This window comes from Malurus melanocephalus, unplaced genomic scaffold (assembly GCF_030028575.1).
Source record: "Malurus melanocephalus ecotype Western Australia unplaced genomic scaffold, MMel_1.1 scaffold_336, whole genome shotgun sequence".
Classification (NCBI taxonomy): domain Eukaryota; kingdom Metazoa; phylum Chordata; class Aves; order Passeriformes; family Maluridae; genus Malurus; species Malurus melanocephalus.
The window spans coordinates 535,685-561,165 of NW_026623568.1; the positions used below are offsets into that span (position 1 = coordinate 535,685).

At 41.0% G+C, this 25,481-nt stretch overlaps 1 protein-coding gene across 3 annotated transcripts in view; it reads right to left on the reverse strand.

The window, feature by feature from the left end:
• DCLK1 (doublecortin like kinase 1) overlaps positions 1–25,481 on the reverse strand; it is a 242,762-nt gene that overhangs the window by 216,458 nt on the left and 823 nt on the right. For all 3 annotated transcript variants that reach the window (XM_057377978.1, XM_057377979.1, XM_057377981.1), the window contains exons 2-3: positions 22,577–22,965; positions 6,311–6,657 (exon numbers count right to left, since the gene is read on the reverse strand). In XM_057377978.1, coding sequence (XP_057233961.1) covers positions 6,311–6,657; positions 22,577–22,952 — 723 coding nt within the window. In that variant the 5' untranslated portion in view covers positions 22,953–22,965. The remainder of the gene's footprint in view (positions 1–6,310; positions 6,658–22,576; positions 22,966–25,481) is intronic.

Below are 25,481 nucleotides of genomic sequence, written 5' to 3' on the forward strand. Positions count from 1 at the left end.
GAGAACTTTGCCTGATTAACAATTAAAATTGTTAGTCAATGTCATAACACGACAATGAGAACAGACTATCCAGGAGCACAAGAGTTCAAGGACATCTCTAACACCAGGATAATACCGACTGGCAGCAAATTTTTTTACCCTAGCACATATTATCTGTTCTATTATGCTTTTCTCAAAGCAGTCAAATTTGYAGTGGAAATCTTCCACTTTTCTCAGTAGTAGTCATAAAAATCTCCCAAGATCCCCAGAGCCCATCACAACTTGCTGAGACAGGCAATTTTCACTCATTGATTTTTTTTTGTTTGTTTTTCAGACTATCATGTCTTCAAGAAGGGGTCTTTTCATCAGTATTGAGAAAAAAAATCCTTCCCCAAAATTAGTTACAAAACACCAAAGCCAGAGATAATACATCTTCCAGAGGAAGAAAAGAAAGATTTTGATTAAAKAGACTGCCAGCAAGAAGGAGGGAAAGTGAGGTGCACTATAAGCTGGGGAGATGGGTGCTCTTTGGGTTTTATTTAAGGTCTCTCACAGCTACATAACAATGTTGTAGTTAGCATTGCCCAGAAAAGGCCYACAATTCATGTCCAAAATAAGCAGCACAGGTATTTTCTGATGGGTATGGCCTTCTAGCATCCACATTAGAAGCTCTTAAGGAAAGAACAGCTTGTGCAGTGTAAGCACAACGGGTTTCAGGACCCCAGAGGGTAGTCCAGGATTAAAGTACCACCTCAAGACCTGTTGTTTCTCTGTTAAAATTCTTATGTGAGCTGCAGAAGTCATTTTACCTAGCRTTTTCCCACAAATAATCAGGATGTGCACAGCTACCCCTCACAGAGAATTCACCATGGCTCTCAGGTCAGTCAACATCACCCTGGTGCCTGTGGCTGCCAGGGAGCTCCAAAGCCTTCAACCAAAGAGAGAAGATGAAATTACTGCGCTGGATACAGAAGGTAAGATGCACTCCACTTAAAATTCTTCCTGTTTTTGAAAAATGTGGACATTTTCAAAATGCTATTTTGAGTGGATAGAGGCTACAACTGAAGAACAAATAAAAAGAACATTCATGATTARCCACTCTTAAAATAAAATGCACCTTCTAATTAAAAGTGGAATTGATTACAAATGCTGATGTGAATCAAAATTACAGAGCACACACAAAATGAGACACTTGATGCATGTAAATTTTATTTTGGTTAACTTTCATCTAGAAAATCATTCTAGATTGCTGTAAAATATATACTACCACAATTCTGAGGTGAAATGTCATTCTGTGAAGGATATCTACCTTCATTTATGTAGGTGTTTCTGTACCAAGAGCAACCCAGGTCTAGAGAAAGACATTGGAGATGTTTAGTATGTCCTACAAAACAGTACATTTGGCCAAGAATTTACTGTACAATATACAGATGTTATTAACTTATGTTTTTCACTAATTAAGAACAAAACTACAAAAAAGTTACATGYTCATTTTAGGTGTATGCACAAAAAGTTGTTTTTGCTTTCTTAAGAGAGTATTTTCTTGGAACACTAGAACTTTTCTATTTAAAAATCAAGATTTGGTCTGTCTTCAAAAAGAGAAGTCCACAGGAAAGGGAGTTTGTTTGCATGATAACATAGGCAGTTTATAGTGAGTTTCCATTTAAGAAAAAGCATATTACACTTAATGAAGAAACATCAAGCTTTCCAGCACTGTGATGTTCTCTTTTCTTACAGCCACAATGATTTAACAGCTATTTTAATGGCTTTGGGCAAGGTTATTGAGGAGCATCCCGTGCCTCACACATACATCTGTGAAGTATGTGCCTAAGTAGCTGGGGCTGTATTTCATACTTGTGTAGGTAATTTGAGTTGTGAAAAAATAGTTATTAGAAAAATACCCCAAACAGATAGTGACTTTTATTCTGGTATTTCTAGCTCTGATCATTTATCTGTCTGGAGTCAAATCAAGAGCATGATGTATAACCTACAAAATAATTTGCATGATTGCATCTTGTTAAACTAAGCAAACCACCTGTTCAAATAAGCAGGTCCTATTAAAAACCAGATGTTTTTTTCTGCCAAAAGCAAATGGAGGATGTACAAGGTAACAAAGCACTGCTGACCAACCTTTAATCTTTGTCAAAACATGCAAATTTCAAATATCCTGCAAAAACAGACACATCATAACACTTCTAAAAATGTCATTGTTTCACAATATTGCTGTTAAATGTGACCTTGATTCTTTTTCTCCCATTTTACTTATTGGTGTTATCCTAGAACGGCACTAAGCAAACAGAAACCAGGAAACTGAGCTTGCAAAAAAGCAACTGGGCTCTATCTCCACATGCAGCTTCTGCCCTCAGTGCCTGTATTGTGTCCACAAACTGCCTTTTAGAAGGCCATTTTTTAATGCACATCAAACTCAAAATGCCACCTTCTGTTAAAGAAAGGTTAGAAATAAAACTGGAACAGTGCAGCTACAATAAAGCAAGACACATTTCAGTCATGAGAAAGTGTTTCTTCTCTGCACAAGGATGTGATAATATTAAGGGTCAATGCTGACAATATCTTTTAATGAACTTAATCTAAGAAAATTAGTAGTTCTCATAGTGAGAACATGCCCTCATTATCTGTATTCCTACAGGCAGCCATTACACCTACTCATTCTATTTTTATTTTCCCTACATAGCAAAGTTGGCAAGGAAAATGCCTCAAGATCTCCCCCTGGAAAGCTTTTGATTTTGGCCTGTGCTCATAAGACTCTTAAACACCTCTGAGAGTCCTATCACCTTCAWATACATCAGTGTGATACGGGGAAGTGATTTTATCTCCTTCTCTAGAGTACAAACAGCACCAGACCCTTGTACCAGTAGAAATTAGGTATATAAGTGCACATAAACTATTCCAGACGCAGTGTGAAACTTCTCCAGCTCTGAGAAGTCATCAATAATTAAACTGCAAAAGTATGCTAAATGCAGGCCATTGATGTTCTTTATGATCAGATAGCAGTGGAGTATTGTGCCCCTTTCAGCACAAATTAAATGATATTCTAAAGTTTCCAAAGCCTTGAAGTCAAAACACAGATTCTGATGTGTTATAAGGAAATGCAAAAGAGCCACTGGTAACCCTGTTTGCAGTAAGGAGAGACACTTTTTTTTTCTCAACAAAACCAAAGTAACACATGAAATCCAAAGCCAATACCTACCCAGTAGGGGAAAACATCAAGTTTTAGTCCCTGAGCTGCCACTGACCCAGTGAGACAAGATTGGTTAAATTTGTTGGGGTTTCGATTCTTTGAGGATTGTTTTCTTGTGTTTTTTTGTGAATTCAGATTGCTCCTTTTGTTTGGTTTTGGTCTCCCCCTCATCCTTTTCTTCTGCTATTCCAACATTATAAAGTTGCAATGGAGTTATAAGAAAAACTCAAAAAGCATCACATGCACCAAAAAGAAAAATCAAAACATCACAACTAACAAGGCTGTTGGAGGAAGGGCATTTAAGCTCGCTTTTCCCATGTATGGTGTTGTCAGCGTGGGACAGCCACCTAACCTGGATGCCCAGTTAAGACTGTCTCGTGCTACTTCCTTTTTATTAGCCTGAGGCATCTGATGATAGTACCCACTACTTCACTGTCCATCTGCACAAACAACTTAGGGAATTCGTGTAAATTTTTTCTATGGAAGGACAATTCCAATGTTGGCTCCATAAAATAACTTAGATGGCGGTACAGAAAAGCCTGTCTCCAAGTTATATTCCCAAAAAATTATCCCAGGAGAGCTTTATTCTCTTATCCTTACAGTAAATTACTTTTCTTGACTCAGAGCTTTAAGATTTTATTGCTTTTTAAGTTAGTGATAAAAGATTTAATCACAGATTTGTTAGATTCAGCCCCTGAACACAGGCTTTTCCAGAACCTTCAGAGCTCCATCAGGAATCACAGTAGAAGTTCCCAGCTACAAATAGTACTGGAAAAATTTTGGATTTACCATGGATTTCCTCCCAGTAACAATTCACAGCTTGAGTTTAGCGATAAAGAAACCCATCATCATGTCCCCAACGCCATCTGGGAGATCAGGCTTTTGGCAGAGAGAAATGGAGCAGCGATTGCCAGCAGCTCAGGAAATCAATGACTTCCCCACTCAGGGCTGAACAACAGGCTGCYCCTGCTGAGCAGGAATCACTAGTTTCCCTCGCTGCCAGCAAAGCCACACTGTGCATGCACACAGCAATGTTTCTGTTAACACTTGCAGGCCACACACATCCTTTCTTCCAAACCCTGACTTTATCAGGAGGGCTCGGCAGCAAGCTACACAATTCCATGTGTATATCCAAAAAGGGAAGGGGTGTGGAGATGGCAGTCTCTTGGGAGAGCTTCTGGACAYGAGGGTTTCAGGCTACAAGGCAGGTAACAAATGTCCCCAGCGCACCACTCAAAGGCCATGAGTTGACAAAGGATTCAACAGAACTATGCCAACATAAAGGCCATGAAAACCTGGTCTTCCCTTTCACCCTAGCAGTAGGATAACACGAGATAATTTCAGGAATTAAGAGTTCTGAAACAGGTGTAAAGGGTTTTTTTTTTTGTTTGTTTTAAGCACAATCGTTAAAGGGGAGTTTCAAATGTAAAAAGATAAAAGCGAGCATATTATCCAGGAGAATGYTGGTATCCTTCCAGGCTGCACTTCTGCAGAACTAAACCACAAGTTTATTTACAAATACAAAACAAAGCATGTGCACCCTTTTTTTACTGAGAGGGTTTGCAGGAAMTGGAATAATCATTCAAGATCTTCTGTCAGTGTCATAGCAAAGACCACCACTGACCTCTGCAGCTTTAAACTCTTTCCTCAAATTTACTAGCCTTAGTGTTCCCTGGAGTATGAAGCAAGGTAAGGAAGGACAGGAGATGAGAGTTTCCCCCAAAACATGCTGCAGACAAAAAGAATTTCACATCCCCATTTTGCTCCAGGACCAAGTTCCCAAMCAAGTCACAATAAGGAGATCATTACAGGCATGCACATAGTCACCAAGAACTGTAGTACTGTGTGTAACTGGTGTCAGAGGTTACTGACACAAAACAGCAGATGGAAGGGGCTTCTGGTCAAGCCAGACTTGGCCTGGATTTGAACCAGTGCTCGGAGGGTGCTGCTGTAGCTGCKCCTGCACATCAGCCCCAGTGACTGCAGATATGTCAGGACTGCACCAGATCTTGCTGAGCATTTATTTACCTGTAYCGGGCATATTTGGCAACATCTCCCAACAGCAACACTGTTTGCTGCATGTCTGTGAATCACTGAACCTAGAATCTGAGAAATCAGATTCAGAGAATCTGAGATGATTCTCTGATGAGAATCAGCTGTATTACAGCAGAAATATCATGATCCCTAGCAGCTTCTGGCTTCTCAGGAAGACTTCTTAATTTTAATAAGTTACATCTGTAAATGCAAATATCTGCCTTATTTCTCTAGAGTCACCATTGCTCTAAATCAATTCAGGTCACGCTGAAATTAGCCTTGCCCTTCACCAGGTTAAGAGCTTCTCCAGTTTTGCTATGGTTAATGCATGTCCATAGACAAATTACAAATAAAGTGAAAGACAAAAAAAAAAGTAGGATTATTCTGTAGTATTTTTCTCGTGTCCCTCTACCCGCCAAAGTTCAGTAAGAAGCCTCTTAAAAATCTCACTCTGCTGCAATTTAGTGAGCCAGCAAAAAAGAGACACTACTTGAAGGTTATTTCACAGAAGAAATAGTATGCAACCTACAAGAGACTCCTCGATAAATGTGAGCACAACACATAATCCTACCTATTTTCTTGCAAAAGGGAAAAAAGCTCATTCATTTTCTAAGCTTGCACCTTCTATATTGTCCATTTTAGGTGAACAACATTAATCATTTAATCACTCTGGACAGCAGTAGATCTGCATTTATCATGGTGAAACGTGTCCTCACTGTTGGTTCTTACAGTTTAAGGAAAGCCAAGTAAAATGACTCATAAAACTRCTGCAAGAAAAAGCTGAAACACATTAACAGAATGAGCTTCTTTTAAGTGACATCCTTCATCCCACGTTTCTGGTGTGCAGAGCCAAAACCACATCACACTTTCAACTGAACAGATTCAGAGCTATTATTTCTCATAAATGGCAAGATCAACCCCAAGGCTTCATGGTGTTCRTGAGCTTTTCACAGATCTTAAAGCACACTATAAGCAGTAAAAGGCCTGGCTGTACATTCTAAAGCAAGCAGGGCTTTTTTTCTACTAATGTACAATTCTTTTTCTTTTGGACAATTGTATTTTCTTCATGCTGAGAATGGTCATCATGAAAATTCTTACCTGTTTTCCATCTAATGTGTACAAGCGTTTAACCACCCCCGAATCCAGCTTGATGGCATCAGTTATGTCAGTAAGAACCTGTTCAAACGAATGCGCTGTCTTCTTATTGAGCAGAATCCGGACTGCTTTCCGCGGCTTCACTCCACTCCTGATGATAGTGACCAGTTTGGGCCTAATGAAATCCTTATTCTCTTTTGTATCTGGAGTACCTCCTTTAGCAGTGGCAAGAGATGGCACTGAACGAGAAGTAGAAGATGTCTTAACATTCACTGACCAGTTTGGGTTTACATTCTTTGTGTACTCCAGTTTCTTGAAGGGTTCTATGGAACCACACACATAGCTTTCCCCTGTGGAAATAAAAGCAGAAGTCCAACAAGTCAGATTGGTGAGAGAGAGAGGGGAAAAAAAGAAAAGTAAAAAAAGCAAATCCTTCTCAAATTATTAAACATTATTCTTATCATTCTTGATCATAAAGCATTTATCTCTTCCCTTCTCAGATGCTACTGACTATAAAACCAGTGATCTTTTAATGATCACTYTTCAGCTAACCATTCAAGAAATGCTGTTACAAAAATCCTTGAAAGCAGCATTTCTTTATCAGAAAATAGTATTTGCAGAGGGGATCACTGCTGTCAGTAAACASAGTAAACTGTGTTCATATTTTATCAGCTGCCCAGCCCAAGCACATTATCACGGTACTCCCCCAGCCTTCACACTTAAATGGCCCACTCCTAACAAAACAGCAGGCCCCAAAGGCATCTGAGGATATAATATGAAACATTACAAAAAATATAGCCTGCAAATAACTTTTTATAAAAAGATGGATGAAAATGTCACAGGAGATTTGTTAACATTTGATTATTTAAATCTTTAGGCATCATAAACCTAGAATATGTACAGGCAATAAACCTCCCTGTATTATTTACTGACCCAATATAGGATAGGAAGACAAAGAGTAGCAATTCCAGACTTATCACAACAAATTTACCATACTTAAAAGAAAAATAGAGGCTATTAGTTCCTCTTTCTGTTGGAGCATTATCTACAGTAACTTTTTTTTTTGCCATACCCACACAATTTCTGGGGACTGAGAAGACAGCCAGAAAACCCAGCAGCCTGCAGATTAGCACCAGAATCCAGCCCAGCTGAAGGCTGCTGTGTGAGGGGCACCTGCTTGGGTGCTCCCAAACTCTCCCTTGAGTGTGACTGTGTGTCCATGCTGGTAGTAGCACTGGATGAGTTGGATCAGCTTAGTGATCTGATTGAGTGTACCAAAGATACTTCTAATTGTGCAACATCAAGCTGGTCCAGTTCATCCTCTGTCTGGGTAAAAAACAAACAAACAAACAGAAAGCAACAAAACAAAAACAAAACCTCAAAAAAACCAATACTAGATCCAGCAAAACCACACCTTCTTTCACAAATRAAGTAAAATCCTATCCTGAACAAGACCACAGAGACACCTGAGATGTTTTAGTTCTTCTGGGTTCCAGAGTTCACTGTATGCTAACAGCACTGATGCCTTCATGTCAGTAGTTTAGAACACGGTAATAAAACCAGAACAAAACTCAGTGATGCACCTCCTATAGCAAAAAGCATGTAAGAACTAAAGATGCTCCTAATGACCCCTGCCCTAAGGAAAGAGGACTCCTAGTTCAATCATTAAAAAGAAAAGTATTTAAAATTCACTTCTGRACAGGAATTTTAAAGTTTGAAGGCAACCAACCCAATCACACAGACATGACAGCACAAGGAATACAGGCAGATACACAGAACCATCACATTGAGAAATGTGGGTGGGAAACACTGGGTCATCAGGCTTGGATAAATTTAAGCTCTTCCTTTTAGCCACTGTATATACATAATACACACAGACAAATATGAATATGGTAACATCCAAACAGAAGGGCTCAGCGACAGTGATGAGTGGTCAAGCAGTGCACATTCCCTTTTATCTGTGCCCCTGTGCAATATTTCTAGCACTAGCTACCCAATTACTGCCAGTCAGAATGCACCCACAGCACCACAACCATAAAATTAGCAAGTTTTAAGGGGAAAAAAAATAAATCCTACCATGAGTAAGACTGCTCTCAAATCAGTAAACACCTGCTCTATAAAATAATTTGCAAAAGTCTCTTTTATGAGTTTTTAACCAAAATTTATTATTCTCTTTATTGTGTTTGCTGTAAGATATAAAATCCAGCAGAAACCTCTTATTTTATTTTTTTTGGGGGGGGATATAAAATTCGGATTTTCAGATTAGGTTCTGTTCTCTTCAGTTGCACAAAGTAACATTTATTTAAAAACAAATGAAAACTCACTTCTCAAAAGGTAGGCTCATAAATAAATGGCAATACCCAGTTGCATTAGGTCTGACTGAGGTAAAGCTCAAGCCCTTCCAGTGCTGTGCTTTGCATGAGTGGCTGGACAGGAGCTGATAACAGACCAGTGTTTTGGCTATTGCCAAGCAGCGCTGTCCCTTCCTTCCCCCTCAAAGGAATTCCTGGAGTGGGTAAGATCCTGGGAGGGGACAGGACTAGGCCAGCTGACCCAAAACAACCAGAGGGATATTCCATACCATATGACATCAGCCCAGATATATAAGCGAGGAGAGAGAGAAGGAAGGGGGGGCATTCATGAGTTTTCAATGTTTGCCTTCCAGAGCAACCACTATGCATGCTGAAATCCCTGCTTCCCGGGAAGTGCCCAAACAACGCTGCTAATGGGAAGTAGAGATTGATTTCTTTTTTTTCCTTTAGCTTTTGTGCATGCAAGTCTTTGCTTATATCTTGTATCTTTGCTGTAATAGAACTACTTTATCTMACCCTGCTGCCTGTTGGCCATCTTACTCTCCACTGTCCCAGAGGGAAAGGGAGTGATAGGGAGACCTAGTGGGTACCTGGCATCTGGCCAGGGTCAACCCACAACAAGCTTTCTTGGCGCCCCAACATGAGGAGAGATAAAGGTAGTTATATATATATATATATATATACACACACACACACATATACTGCATGCTCTAGTAATTCTCTAATAATTGTAAGTAATAGTTCTCAAGTAGTAAAACTCTGAGCTCCTGTGTGGCATACAGCCTTCGGTGGCCACATTGCTTATCTTTATTTTGCTTCRTCTGGGAAGATGTTGAAACAAACAATTACTATGAAGGAACATAGCTCCTTCTCTCTGCCTGGAGTAAATTTGAGTGTGGATGATCTTTTGATGCAGGTTCCCATGGTCTTTGCTAATCCTTATATAAGCTGTCTGATGATATTAGTAATACTAGCCAATAGCTTTGTTACCCTATGGAATTCAGGGAMTTTGTCATCATCCCAGTACAAGAGAAAACAACCTCTGAGTGAGTAGCTGTTAAAATCTCCCCCGAGACACCCAGTTCCTGGGTGGAAAGGTGTKTGGAGAGATTTGGGCAGGTTCCTAGGGCGATTATCACCTCCCATTGCCTGGGACTTTACCCCTGAAGTAAACAACCCTGACAAACTAGCCCATCGATTGACAGAAGGGTGTCTTGCTTACACCCACGAATGTGAGCAGCTTCTTGCCCTGTACTGRGGCCTGGCCTGGGCCTACCRAGCCTCTGTTCAACATTCCCAGAGGCCTAGGAGTCAAGTAGTCGAGGCAGGAACCCAAACTGTGTCTGAGRACCCTGTGGCTGAGGGAAGAACAAAAACCACAACATCTATGGCTGAGATAAGGACCCAAACCACAGCGACCACAGTAATTGCCCCAGTAGTGAAAACAAAAAAATGGACAAGGCAAGTTTCAGGTCCATACCACCGACTAGTAAGGGAAAAAGAAGAGGAAGAAGAAGTAGGAAAGGAGGAGTTAGTTCAAGAGGCAGGCCTTTCAAAGAAATCGAAGGGAGTGAGGCAAGTTAAACAGGAAACTGAAGTTACTCAGTCCCTGACCTCATCAGAACTTCGAGACTTACGAAAAGATTACAGCTTCAGTCAGGTGAGCATATTTCTGCATGGCTGCTTTGATGCTGGGATAATGATGCCRATAGTCAGAAATTWGAAGGTCATGAAGCCCAACAGCTGGGATCTCTTGCTAAAGATAGAGAAATTGAAAGAGGAATTGGGAAGGAAGGAGCAATTTGCAGCCTTTGGAAACGGCTTATCTCAAGGGTGACAGCTAGGTATCCATTTAAGGAAGATCTTACAAAATCCCCAGGGAATTGGACCACTGCAGATGACGGTATCCAGTACCTGAGGGAATTAGCAGTGCTGGAAATTGCCTATAGTGATCTAAACGATAATAGGCTGTCTAAGGATCCAAAGGATGTTCCTTGTACACTCGCCATGTGGAGGAAGGTGTTTCAAGGCACCCCAGCATCATATTCCAGCAGCTTGGTGGCATTRTACTACCCGCAGATGGACACACCAACTGTAGAGGTAGAGTCCTTCTGGCTCCGAAATGTAGAAGAGACACTGGGTACCTCCTCATCCTTACAGGCCAGTACCCCAGCTTTTAGGGGCAGCCCCAGAGATCACCCCTCTCTGACCCCAGTCAGAGGGAAGGGAAGCCCCAACTACAAGCCACGTACCAAACTCTGGTATTTTCTGCCTGAGCAAGGGGAGGACATGAAGAAGTGAGATGGTGAACTCTCTAAGCTGAGAGCCAGTGTCCRTGAACTGAGAGGTAAAAGATCTGTTATAAAGGGGCCACCAAGGAAGACCATCAGTGTAGYTGCTGCAGAGAGACCAGAARACAATCAGCGACATCCCAGATATAAGAAAATTTCCATTTCCCACAACCCTGAWGAGGGAACTTCTGATAGGGCATCACAAAGGTCAGATAGTGAATACTCTGACCAGGAACAGGAATAGAGGGTCCCTGCCTTCGGCCAGGAGAAGGAAAGGGATGACAGGGTATACTGGACTGTGCGGATTCAATGGCCTGGCACGTTGGTTCCACAGAAGTACAAAGCTCTAGTAGATACTGGTGCACAGTGCACACTGCTGCCGTCAAACATAAGAGTGCAGAAGCTGTATGGATCTCTGGAGTGACTGGGGTATGCCAGGAATTGTCTGTAATAGAGGCTGAGGTGAGCATAACAGGAGACAGATKGCAAAAGCACCCCATGTGACAGGYCCAGAGGCCTCTTGTATCGGCATTGACTACCTCAGGAGAGGGTACTTCAAGGATCCAAAAGGGTATCGATGGGCTTTTGGTGTAGCTAYGGTGACCTCAGAGAAGATCAAACAGTTATCCRCCCTGCCTGGCCTCTCCAAGGATCCCTTCATTGTAGGATTGCTCCAAGTGGAAGAGCAACAAGTACCAGTKGCCACTAGGACAGTGCACCGACATCAGTATCGAACAAACCGAGACTCTGCAATTCCTATCCATGAACTTATTCGTCAACTGGAGAGCCAAGGAGTAATCAGGAGGACCCGCCCTCCCTTCAACAGCCCAGTATGGCCAGTGCGGAAGCCAAATGGGGAATGGAAGCTGACGGTGGACTATCGGGCCCTGAATGAAGTCATGCCACCTCTAAGTGCTGCTGTACCAGACATGTTGGACCTCCAATACGAGCTGGAGTYRAAAGAAGCCAAATGGTATGCCACAATTGGTGTCACTAATGCATTTTTCTCAGTCCCTCTGGCAGCACAGTGCAGGTCACAATTTGCTTTCACTTGGAGGAGTGTCCAATACACCTGGAACCRACTGCCCCAGGGGTGGAAACATAGCCCCACCATCTGCCATGGCCTAATCCAGACTGTTCTGGAACAGGGTGGAGCTCCAGAACACCCACAGGATATTAATGGTATCATTGTGTGGGGCAATACCRCAGAAGARGTTTTTGAGAAGGGAAAGAAAATAATCCAGATTCTTCTGAAAGCTGGGCTCGCCATAAGACAAAGTAAGGTAAAGGGACCTGCACGAGAGATHCAGTTCTTGGGAATAAAATGGCAGGATGGACGCCATCATGTGCCCACAGAGGTGGTTGACAAAAYTGCAACTATGTCTYCACCAACTAATAAGAAGGAAACACAAGCTTTCCTGGGTCTTGTCAGAATCTGGAGTGCATGTGAATGCACATTCCAGGTTGTAGTCAGCTTGTAGGCCCCCCCTCTATCAAGTGACCCGGAAGAAAAATAACTTTGAGTGGGGCCTTGAGCAACAGCAGGCCTTTGAGCAGATCAAACAGGAAATAGCTTGTGCAGTAGCTCTTGGGCCTGTTTGGGCAGGACCRGCCATGCAAAATATCCTCTACMCTGCAACTGGGGAGCATGGCCTCACCTGGAACCTCTGGCAAAGGACCGCTGGAGAAACTCGAGGTCGACCATTGGGGTTTTGGAGCCGGAGTTATTGGGGATCAGAAGCCCACTAAACTCCAACTGAGAAAGAGATATTAGCAGCTTATGAGGGGGTTCGAGCTGCCTCAGAAGTCGTTGGGACAGAAGCATGTCTTCTCTTGGCACCACGGTTGCCTGTTTTACACTGGATGTTCAAAGGAAACACCCCCTCAACCCATCATGCAACCAGTGCTACATGGAGTAATTCGGTAGCATTAATTACACAACGAGCCTGAATGGGAAAATCCAATTTCCCAGGAATCCTGGAAGAGATTTTGGATTGGCCAGAAGCCAGAGATTTTGAAGTATTGTCTGAGAAGGTGATTCGTGCCCAAGAAGCACCACCATATAACGAATTACCAGAAGATAAAAGAGGCTATGCTTTATTTACTGATGGATCCTGCCATGTAGGAAACCATCAAAGATGGAAGGCTGCTGTGTGGAGTCCCACACGTCAAGTCATTGAGGATGCTGAAAGGGAAGGCGAGTCAAGCCAACAGGCAGAGGTGAAAGCCATTCAACTAGCCCTAGAGATTGCTGAGAGAGAAAAGTGGCCCATTCTTTATCTCTACACCGACTCCTGGATTCTGGCTAATGCCCTGTGGGGGTGGCTGCAGGAGTGAAAGAAGAACAATTGGCTACGCAGGGGCAAACCCATCTGGGCAGTTGCATTGTGGCAGGATATCACTGCACGGGTAGAGAAGATAACTTTGAAGGTACACCATGTAGATGCACATGTACCCAGAAGCCATGCCACTGAGGAGCATCAAAACAATGAACGGGTAGATAAAGCYGCCAAAGTTGAGATAGCTCAGGTGGACCTGGATTGGGAAAGAAAGGATGAGCTATTCATAGCCYAATGGGCCCATGAAACATCAGGGCATCTTGGAAGAGATGCAACTTACAGATGGGCTCATGATTGAGGGGTGGACCTGACCATGGAGGCTATCACCCAGGTTATACACAAATGTGAAATGTGTGCTGCAATCAAGCGAGCCACGCGAGTGAAGCCTCTCTGGAATAGAGGGCGGCRGCTGGSTTTCCAGTATGGTGAGGCCTGGCAAGTTGATTACATTGGGCCTTTGCCACGWATRCTCCAAGGCAAGTGTTATATCCTTACCATGATAGAGGCAACAACCAGCTGGTTGGAGACATACCCAGTGAACCATGCCACTGCCCAGAATATGATCTCAGGTCTTGAAAGGCATATATTATGGCGTCATGGAACCCCAGAAAGAATTGAGTCGGACAATGGGACTCATTTTCGAAATAATCTTATAAACTCCTGGGGAAAGAGACATGGCCTCAAGTGGATATATCATATCCCCTATCATCCACAGGCCTCTGGGAAAATCRAAAGATACAATGGGCTGCTAAAAACGATGTTAAGGGCAATAGGTAATGGCACATGGAAGCACTGGTATACATACTTTCCAGAAGCCACTTGGTTGGTCAACACAAGGGGATCTGCTAACCGCCCTGGTCCTGCTCAAACTAAGCCATTAGACACTGCAGAAGGAGACAAGGTCCCTGCGTTACACATAGGGAAGCGGCTGGGTAAGTCAGTGTGGACTTCTTCCCCCACGGGAAAAGGCAAACCCATTCGTGGAATTGTCTTTGCCCAAGGACCTGGGTGTACTTGGTGGTTAATGCAGAGGGATGGGGAGAAACAGTGTGTACCTCAAGGAGATTTAACCTTGGAGTAAGAATAATCTATGATGCAAGTTGTACATTGCAGGAGGTAAAGTAGCAGGAGTRACAAAGAAAGTTTTTTGAYAAAACGTAAGRAGAATATGATGATGAGCCGGGAYGAAGAAGGACTTTTGGCAAGAAGTAAGAAGAATATTATGATTAKCCGGGACAGTGTTGGTGCCCAACCATCAAGCATGCAACTTTTCCTGCCCTGACCCCYCATCGTGCTGGAGTGGAGACCTTGGGGAATTCATGGTTTAAGGATGTAGTTTGAGCTGTATGTGTGGATAAGAAAGGATTCTAGTAATAAGAAATACAGGAAACTAAAGAATTGGAAGAGATACATATAGATTCTGTGGAATCTGAGTATGACGTAAATGGTATGGAATAAGGGGTGGAGATTGTATTGGGTCTGAGTGAGGTAAAGCTCAAGCYCTTCCAGTGCTGTGCTTCGCATGAGCGGCTGGATGGGAGCTGATAGCACTGCTTGGCAATAGCCAAAACACTGGTCTGTTATCTCTCTGACATTCCTTCCCCCTCAAAGGGATGGGAGAGGGTAAGATCCTGGGAGGGGACAGGACTAGGCCAGCTGACCCAAAACAACCAAAGGGATATTCCATACCGTATGACATTAGCTCAGATATATAAGTGAGGAGAGAGAGAAGGAAGSGGGGGCWTTCATGAGTTTTCAATGTTTGCCTTCCAGAGCAACYRCTATGCATGCTGAAGCCCTGCTTCCTGGGAAGTGCCTGAACAACGCTGCTAATGGGAAGTAGAGATTGATTTCTTTTTTTTCCTTTAGCTTTTGTGCACGCAARTCTTTGCTTATRTTTTGTATCTTTGCTGTAATAAAACTACTTTATCTCACCCTGCTGCCTGYTGGCCATCTTACTCTCCACTGTCCCAGAGGGAAAGGGAGTGATAGGGAGACCTAGCAGATACCTAGCATCTGGCCAGGGTCAACCCACAACACCAGTGTACTCAGAAGATTTACATTTAGTTTATTAAGAACTCTTTGGGTTCCCCCCTTCTTGAAAGGACAGTACTCCACRACTTTTAATATCAGCTATATTTAAAGGTCAGCTGGATTCTTTGTAGCATTTAATTGCACATCAGTTCCTCATTACAAAGCTAAATTTGTATGAATGTTCATTAAAAAAGGATCAGTAGAAYCTGTGAAGGCTTGGGATTGTTGGAACATCAGCATTTTTGCCCTTTCCTCATTTCCAACAGTACTATATTGCATAAATAAAACATTTACACCAAGATAATTTTTWCCCTTCAAGAGGGTCATATTTAGCTAAAGAAAATCTTGGAGGTGGAGCAYCCAAGGCCTTCTAAGATGAAATATCTTTAGTAAGAACTGTTTTATATAGGTYAACAGAAATACAGACACTTCCCCCATAATGTTATTTAAAACTATTTTAGATGTTAGCCAGAGACTGCAATTCTCATGTATGATGGTCCTAAGGCTCAGGCCCATAAGAAAAAAAAAACCTTAAGCACCTCTGGTATTTGTATGCAGAGGAATCTCAAAGAAAAAGACAAAAGGCCTTCACCTAGATCGTCATTCTCTCCTTTTTCACCAGCACCTTCAGGAGAGAAGACTGCAAAGGAGTTTCACAAGGAGCATGATTGACAAGCCTGATAAATCCATCTCCTGCTTTATCTATAGCTTCCTCATCATCATCTTTGATTAACTGGCAGCTTGGAGAAGGATGTAACAATCTCCATATCATCCAGATTCATAACAGAACTGGCGTTGAGAAGGATTCTTTTCAGGCACTGGATTAAGCAAAAGGCACAGACAATACAGCCCATTTAAAAGTGTCAGTTTGATTGCAGCTCCCCAGGAGAGAGGAGCAAGTGTTTCACAGTGCAGTCAGCTGTCACTAATAGAATTTTGACTCTTGATTACGGTATCAATARCCATTAGAAAAGGGGAACACCCAGCTGTTTTGGGAAATATGTAGGAAAAAAAGTGAATACTACACCTTAGGAAGTATCCCTTGCCTGAGAGCCTCTTCACTACAACAGTGCAAATGAAATACACACCACCTGAACCCTTCARAAAAACATGCACAGCAATTGCTGGTCAGGTCCAAATCAATAACCCTACAATTTAATTTGTATAAATGCTGAACACTTCAGGAAATACCATGTGGGAAAATTAAAATAAATCTCAGCACTGAAAAATTAGTCAGAAGGCTAATCATGTAGAAGGGCAGATCCCAAGACATTGTTTAGGTTAAANAAAAAAAAAAAAAAAAAAAAAGAGACAAAAATCTACTACCTGCAGTTACACATCTGTCAAAACTCAGTGCAGCTGAACCACCAGAGACATGCAACACTGGAAGATAGTTCTCATAGGTCACGACAGAATTTCAAGACATGCTTCATTTATTTTATATATWTAGTTTTTAAAAATAAAATCTATGTGTGGTTACTAAGCAGACACTGAATCACTGCAYATTAGTACTGGAATTTCCCTGATGCAAGTGTCTCCTGCATTGGCACATTGGCATTAGCAGTTGGTTTGTTTTCTTCAGATATTCTCAGATATTTGTTTCTTCTGATATTCTCTCTATAAGAACAACCAAAGCATCATCTCTTAAAAGAGTATTTGCTTTTCTGTGCTTAAGGTGACTTGGCCTAAAATAGCTTAATGAGGAAGCCAGGTGATCTTAGGTGGAAACCSTGGAGAAGGAAGAGAGAGCCTCTTTGAATGACAAAAGCAGAGAGGGAGCACCAAGCCCTCTTTGTGGAGGCTTCAGGACTCGCCAATTTATGGAAAACAGTGTTGGTTCCTTGGAGTGGAGTATGTAGAAGGAACAGAAAGTTAATCTATTAATTAGCAGTGATTTATTGGGGTCCATTTCCCCAACAGATAGGGCAAGAAATACCTGAAGAGAAGGGGGAAGGGACTAGCACCCCCAGCACTCCCACGCTTTAGGCCTACGTTTGCTCCTACTCTTTGGTTTTACACAAAAGGCAGAATCTCAAACTCTCAGGAGAAAGGACAAAGAATCCTGACTGTGCCTCACCACACAGACCAGATTGCAAAAGGATGATGACCTGAATCAAATAAATTACTGATACTTGATAGTTCCCAAATGTGTTAGTTAATAGAACAATAACCTACTTTAACTATGCTGCTGCTGCTTTGCCTTTCTGTGGGGTCTGAARAAACGCAACAGTGCAAAAGAGATGGAACATCTACAGGAAATAAATCTGACCTACACATGTTCATCTAGCAATCAGATGCACCAGAAACTTAAAATAAAATCTTCTCTGACCTTTTAAAAAACTTCTTTCACAAACTTTCTTTCTTGTCAGTTCAGACTAAGAAGTTCTTTCTTTTCCTTATCAAAAGCCAGATAAAAATATTTCCTCTCCCTCTTCTCTCTCAAATTTCTGAAGCCTTGTTACAGGTACAATAGGCACAGTACACACTTAAAAAAAAAAAAAAAAAAAAAAAAAAAAAAAAAAAAAAAAAAAAAAAAAAACACCAAAAAAACTGTAAACCACCTGAAATAAGAAACTACGCGGACTTACAAGGAGTTGTCAAGCAAGACACAAAGATAACTGGCTAATGGATGAACAAAATAATTAAATTAACAGTGCCAGAACAACCCTCTACTATTTTGCAACAGGATCATTCAGCTGTTTGTTTACTAAACAATATAAGGATTGCAGCTGTTTCTGCCACAGGATTCAGTCCAAGTTTCCCTAAATTTGATAGTCCTGGATCAAKTCCATGGTAAATAACAAGGGTAAATTTAATCCTACAAATAAATGTCCATGTAGATTCAGCCCTAAAAAATTTAAACAGATACTTTAYTATTATTATTTTGATATCACATTACAGATGCATATGAATCTTTCCAGCCCATCAACTCCCAGCTGCTGAGGTAGGCATGACCTAGAAGAAAGAAGCCATTAGCTCCAGAGAGCATCAGAGAGCACGTCAATCAATTCCTACAGTCTGGACTGGCTGTGTTTCTCACAACAACATCAGAGTGGCTGGCAGAGTCAAGAAGGCAGCAGGAATATTGGGAAGGAAAGGGAGAAGCTGAGATACAAGAAATGAGGTGACAGTAGGAGAAGCAAGACCCATACACAAAACATGCCAGGAACACTTGCAGCSCATCATTCCAGCAAGGAGACAGTGCCTTTTGAGTCTTCCACTGGCAGGCAGMTTCTCTGCTGCTCTGAGCACAAATTGCCTTCATCCATCACGAGAGCATTCCCGCAGTCCTCATGTGAGCCACCATCTCCTCTGCCCTGCAGTGAYGTTCACAGCTCCCAAGAGTTATTAGCTGGTTACAGCTATTACCGCATTTTAAAGCTGGTAGATCTCTGTCCTTTCAAACTGCTCCTCCAACGAGGTTTGCAGTTCTGAGGTAACCCCTGAGAGACATTAGTTTTTCTTTTTCAGATTATTCCTTACAACTATTTTTGCCACGATGCCTACACAAAACGTGCACACACAGGCAGAAGTCTTTAGAATCATTTGGCAGCGCACCCAATATTGACATGTGACAAAGGTGTTTCTCAGGATGCTCTCAGCCTCGTGGTCTGGGGTTTTCAGTTTGTCTTTGGGAGTTCTCAGCTGCAGGGCTCAGCTTTGTGGAAATCAAAAACAATCAATTCTGGTTCATGCCCAAGACTATAAGATAATATTATAATAAAAATTAAGGAGAAAGGGATGCAGTTCTGGCTATGGATTGATTCTGTGGTCTTTGTTTCACATAGCAGGACCGAACGAGTAAAAACTGTAAATATTCTTTGTTTCCTAGTTATCCTGCAATATTCATTGGCAGTTCTGGGGGTAAGACCTATGAGTCCACCTCTGCCTTCAACTTTCAGGGTGACACACTTTTGGAGAAGCAAAAGCCCTTTCTTGAAACTTCCTTTACAGCTAAAAAATTTAGCCTTTAAAGCAACTTCATCTTTATTGTTTCTACATGCTTTGATTGCATGTCATGCCTAGGGAATAAATTCATGTCAAAGTCAGAATCCATTTTTTAAAGGTAAGAGGGTCCTAACATCAGGACTGACAAAAGGAAGGAACCTGAATCCATTGCATTATTTCCTTCATGGAGAGCAACAGAAGTTACAGACTGTGTGAAACTTTTTACAATAATACATACCCCTTGTTATCAAATTCCAACAAATCTCACATGTCCTAAGTCTTAAGAAAAACAAAAACAACCAACAGTATGATTAAAAAAAAAACAGTAACAGAATCAATCAAACCACAAAACCCCCACATCCAGGGAAGTCACTGCTTTCAAATAAAGCGAAAACATGTCCATGCTCCTCAAAATCATCTACAGCACCAGCAAACAGCCATGCCAGCTCTGAACTGTATGCAGAATGAAACTAAATATAACTAAAGCATAACAGCTCTTTTACAATCTTTTTCCTTTAGGACTACCTTTCATGCAGTTCTGTATATTCAGCTCTGGGATGAAAGACAGMGGCTGCTGTCCCATTTTCCCCAAGAGCCTCTCTGTCTTTTTGTATCACATGAGATGGTAGGAGTACAGCAATTTCCTCACAGGCATAAAGACAAAAAAAAACCCTCTAAAAATCAAAGCTTTATACATTTGCCTCACAATGCAATCACCAAATGAATGCCCCCCCAATCACATAAATTCATAACAGTCTCAATAAATTAATTAGTGAATTCACACAGGAAGGGAATAGCCTTATCATGAAGAAAGCAATGTTTCATATTCCAGTAGTTGGAGCACAAATGTCATTTGGCAAGAGGCAAAAATCAAGTGATTTTCCAGCTATTTAAACAMAAAGCACAGCTTCAAGCTAATTAATGATGTACCAGACTAGCCAAAAAAATAAATTTGTATAGTAAAAAATGGAAGGGGCTTATGCAAAAACCATCCTGGAGCTAATAATCCATGAATCCATGCTCCACTTTGGAGTTCTACGAGTGAAACCGCTCATCCTGCAGTTTTACACAAATAAACAGAAGCCCCCTTGAAGACAAAATGAGGATGTAGCTCTCTACTTACACACAAGGACTAACTTGTGTAAATCCCAGCGTTAATGGCACAAGAAAACAAGACTGTCCTCCTTGAACTATACCAGGAARGGAAGAAATATTCATTGAAAGGGTATGGAATAATGTCTCACAGGACAAAAAAAAACCCAAATGCCTTCATTAAAATAAACCTAGGCTCTTGCACTGTCATTCATTTTTACTGACTGGTTAATAAATGGTACTATTCTTCTTTAGGATGCCAAAATAAACCAATCTTATAGGTTGTTGAATTTGTTTCTGGATTCAGTTCTTTTCAAAACTGGCTCTGACTGACTGCAAAAGGACCACGCAAATCAACATTAACATCAATGAAACTTGCTTCTAATTGAGCATACCAATCAAATAAGCAAATGTACAGAGACAGCTTTTAAACAGATGTTGATTAATATTGGTCTTTCCTCCCAGAAATTGATTTTCTCCACCAATTAAATACTGTCCTGAAAAATACAGTTTTAACTCTGCCCTGAAATTGGTAACATTGCTCTTGTCCTAAGCCCCAAACCTATTACTTAGATGACAATCCTGCCCCTTCAATTTTCTTTCTGGAGCATCTTCATGTTGTTCCCTACTTTCCTTTTTACAAGGAAGACTATCAGCTTCTCAAAAAGCTTTCCTCTGCTATGACGTGAAAAGGAGACAACTCAATGGTGGCTGAACACCTGCTAYGCAAAGCTGTGCTCCTCTTTCAGGAGCTGCATTTGGCATTACCCTTTTATTTGTCTCTCTCCATATTAGCCTTTGTTCTGATACTGCAGGTTCTCTCACCTGGTGCTAAAAACGAAAATCACACAGAAATTACAATCTCTGTTACAACTCTAAATTGGCTATCCAGGGGCCACATATCCATTCTTTACTGGTTTGCTCATGGCACACTGGGGCTAGGGGTAGGTGGGAAGCAACAATGAAAGAATTGTTCCGCCTTTTTTTTCTTGGAACACAGCATTTAAACTTCACAGGTGAGAAACACTCTCTTTTATGGCCATGTGACAGTCAATGCCTTCACACTTTTTACATTCTGATATTTCACAGTAGAAACCCACTGCAGTCCAGAAGCACTTTATGTTGGAAAAGCTACTTTAGCTATTCATAAAACTTGTGAAAAGTACTATAATTTTTAAGCTTAATATTCAAATTGATTGATGCTGTCAGCTTCTTTTGCCAATAGAACTATCACTGAAGGAGTGATAAGTAAGTGTCAATGGGCAAATTAATGACTGGCACGTCTGACATTTGACAGAGATCAAGTGCTATCAGTTCAGACCAAATCACTGGTGATGGTTTATACTGCAGGTATGAAAGCCTTATTTACAAGAAAGCTAAGGATGTCTACTACCACCTGAAAGGAGTTTGTAGCAATGTGGTGTTAATCCTCTCCTGACAAGTAGCAAGCAATAAGACAAGAGGAAATGGCCTCAAGCAGTGCCAGAGGAGGATTAAATTGGGTATTAGGAAAAATTTCTTCATGGAAAGGGCTGTCAAGCATTGGAGCAAGCCACCCAGAAAAGTGAGGCACTATCCTGGTAGGWCTTTAAAATTTGTGCAGATGTGACACTCAGGGGGATGGTTTAGTGGTGGACTTGGAAGTGCTGAATTAATGGTTGGACTTGCTGATCTTGGAGTTCTTTTTTCAACCTTAACTATTTAATGACTGGGGAAAAGGGAAATGCTAAAGGGGAGAAAAGTTTACAATATACCCCAGCTGAATCACAGCTACAATATTATTCTTTTAACAAGTTGCCAACATTTATGCCTCTCAATGAGAGGCTAGTATATTACTTAAGGCATATTTACCTGTAGAGAAAGATCAACCTCTTCACTAGGTAGACAGAGAGTTAAAAAAAAAAAAAAACAAAACCAAAAACATCTGAACTAAATTTCACATAGGTTTTATTAGCACCACAGACCTTGTGAAGTTCAACAGACTAAACTTTCACTGGCATTTGAACTTGCATCTTTATAAAAAGAAGGACTAGATGGAATCTTCAGGATCTAGGAATCTTCAACACTAGGCTGAAAGCAAAGGGTCAGGAGACAATACTTCAAGGCATGATTTAAGATATTCACAATTCTATTCAGACTATTGAAAACCCTTTATTAATAGGAGCAATACCATTGTACATTCTTGAAAGACTTAACAGATTATACAAAGGCTGACTCAAACTTAACTTTATACCTCCAGATCTTACTGCTCACCTTCTACTAGCTGGTCCAAGGAGGAAATCTTCTTGGAGCCATCAATTGTGTAGATTGTTCTCACTCCCTGGGGCAGGTTCACATTATCAGACAGAGTTCGGGTCAGATCAGCCAGGAGAGCCTCAAAGGACCTAAAGCGGTCAGGGGAGATGGCATATACAATCCCTTTGAAATACCGGTCTCCATTACGATAGAAACGAACTTTCTTGGCTTTCTTYTCAGAACTCAGGGTCTGTAGAGTACGGGTTCGGTAAAAGCTGCAGTGGGCACTGTGAGTAGGGCTGGGCAAACCATTCACCCGGGACCCTCTGCCGTATCGYTGCGCTTTATCACGCTCATCAAAATGCTCCAGCTCCATGTCTCTCCCAAGGGACATCTTGAAGTTCAACCTAAGGAATGTACAAGAGGAGAGAAAAAGCTTAAGAAACTAAAAAKTTTTAAGGGAGTTCAATTTAAGACTTCCTGTTCTATACACGGCACTCACAGAGCAGTTATTACTCCGTTGAGAAAAATGTGTGGATAAAACCATGCWACATTCACACGGTCATTTTACACGTAAGCTTCTTGCCTCGCCTCACCTCACCCACATTTAACTTAGACACCACATTAACATCACTCACACACCCAAATGCTAACAATATGCAAACATCGAGAAGTGTTTGTTYAAATTCAGTACTTCAGAAGGAAAATGAGGTGACAAAGTTGACCTACTGGAAAAAAAGGAACAAATGCATCAGCTTTCTACTTTTTCTCATGTTATATTCAGGTGCTATTTGAGTCTCGTCTACCTTTCTAGACCATTTACGCCCACCAAACTGTTGGTTCCAACTCTGATCTCAAGAGATGTTGTTTCAGAAGCGCAGCTAGTCACCAACAACTAAGAAATCAAGATATTTTCAGAGCGTTAGATCTGGCAGGCTGGCAGTGAAAATCAGGATTACCACAATTCAATTTCAATGTTAAAAGCTACCTGCATATTCCAACCACTGGTTTCTTCACAGCTTAAGCTTTGTAATAAATTACTTTAGTTGTCCTTGTGCAAATGCCTTACATAGTCTGAACCAACAGAAGGGCTCAAATGGCACGAAATTAAAGAAAAAAATATAGAGAGGGACAGTATTTTTCAACAAGCAAGCTACTTCAGTGGTCTGTAAGACTTGCATGATGTATTATTGATATACTAATCCTAATATTCAAACTAATTAGGGCCAACAGCTTTTTTTTTTTTTTTTTTKYTGTTTATCCAAAGGAGTGATAAAATCAGTGTCATTGAGCAAATTAGCAATTGGTGTCTCCCATGCTTGACAGTGAGAAAAATCTGTCAGCCCTGACTGAAACCATCTCAGCTGTTCAATACAGTTAACATAAACAGAAGTTCACAAATTCTGAAATGAAATCAAGGAGGCAAATTCTTCTGTTCCTTTTTACAACCAACCAAGACTAAATACTACAAAGTGCACATTAATCTTCACAAAAGGAAGACACAAAAATACAAAAAAGATAGAATGATCAAAAGCTCATTAGGTTCCAAACATACTCCTTTTAATTTCGCAGCCACCTAGATTTGCAGCTGTCTGCAGAATAGTAAAGCACATTAAGTTTATTTATAGCACAGATACACAAACCTAATCTAGAAGTGGCCTYTCTCATTGATTTCCAATAAAAAGACAAAAGCCAGCCAGCACTAGCTTTATTTTAACCACTCATTATGATGTGACCATTAAGAAAAAAAATATATTCAGACTAGCTGTAAAACAGTGGGAGGAAATAGAGGAAAAACAGATGCTCTTTGGCTCRCAGAAGTTTGTATTAAACCAAAAATTATACAGCTGGACCTTAATACTGCAAAGCTGTAGGTGATGCACTCGGCAACTTCTCAGAGCAGTTTATATGCTGGACTAGCACAAGCACCCAAGGCAAATCTGGAGCCTGGAAATTATTCATCCTGCTTTGGTTACAGCTTATAACTGACTTTGTTACACTGACACAGGATCATATGCTTATATATAAATGCAGGATTTAGACTTGAAAATCCTTTCAAGGTAGCTATACCTAGTACAGCCTATGTGCGTGTGTGTGTGTTTTCTTATATATATAGAAAAAAGCCTAATCCCTGCTTTTCCCACACTACCTCCCACTTCAGTGAAATGAACAAGAACATTTGCTGTGGCATTTCACTGATACTTCTCTATAGGTTAAAAACAAAACACAGTTTAGTGGTTACATTTTAGGATTGAGATCATACCACGAGTGCTTCCATRTTAAAACAATTATGTCAGTTATTTTAATTCATATCTAACAGGTTCCAGTGAGAACCTGTTATTCAGATTTAAACAATCCCAGAATGCACAATTCAGAAACTGTATCTCTGAAGCAATTCCTGTGCAGAGAAAACTGGATTTTTCTTAGATCTGCTGTTTTCTTTACTCAAACCATCTTAAATACACACGCATACCAACCAGAAAAAAAAATTACACGAAGATATACTTTTTTAAGATCCTTTCAGCTTTATTAATTTTGGATGAGGGGAGAAAGAAGTGTGAGTCACTGTCCTTTCTTCCACACGTTTATGCTTTTATCAATAATGTCTGTAATTTCCAAATACATCCTTAAAAACGAGATAGAGCTCCCCTTTAGCTCCACAGTCCTGGTATGTACAGAAAAGAGTATTTAAACCACAAGGTCAGAGCAGACAAAGAAATCCTAAACAATTTGATCTGATATTTACGTTTGTCTGTATKAATATATAGTCTTATACAGGCAGACACGGAAAAACGAACGGACACGCCCCTGAAAAACCACCATGCCAACACCTCACACCCTAACATCTGTTCAAGAATTATTTATAATACAGGTGTGGGTGAGCATTTCCATGAAAAAAACCGCACATGCTTATAAAAAAAAA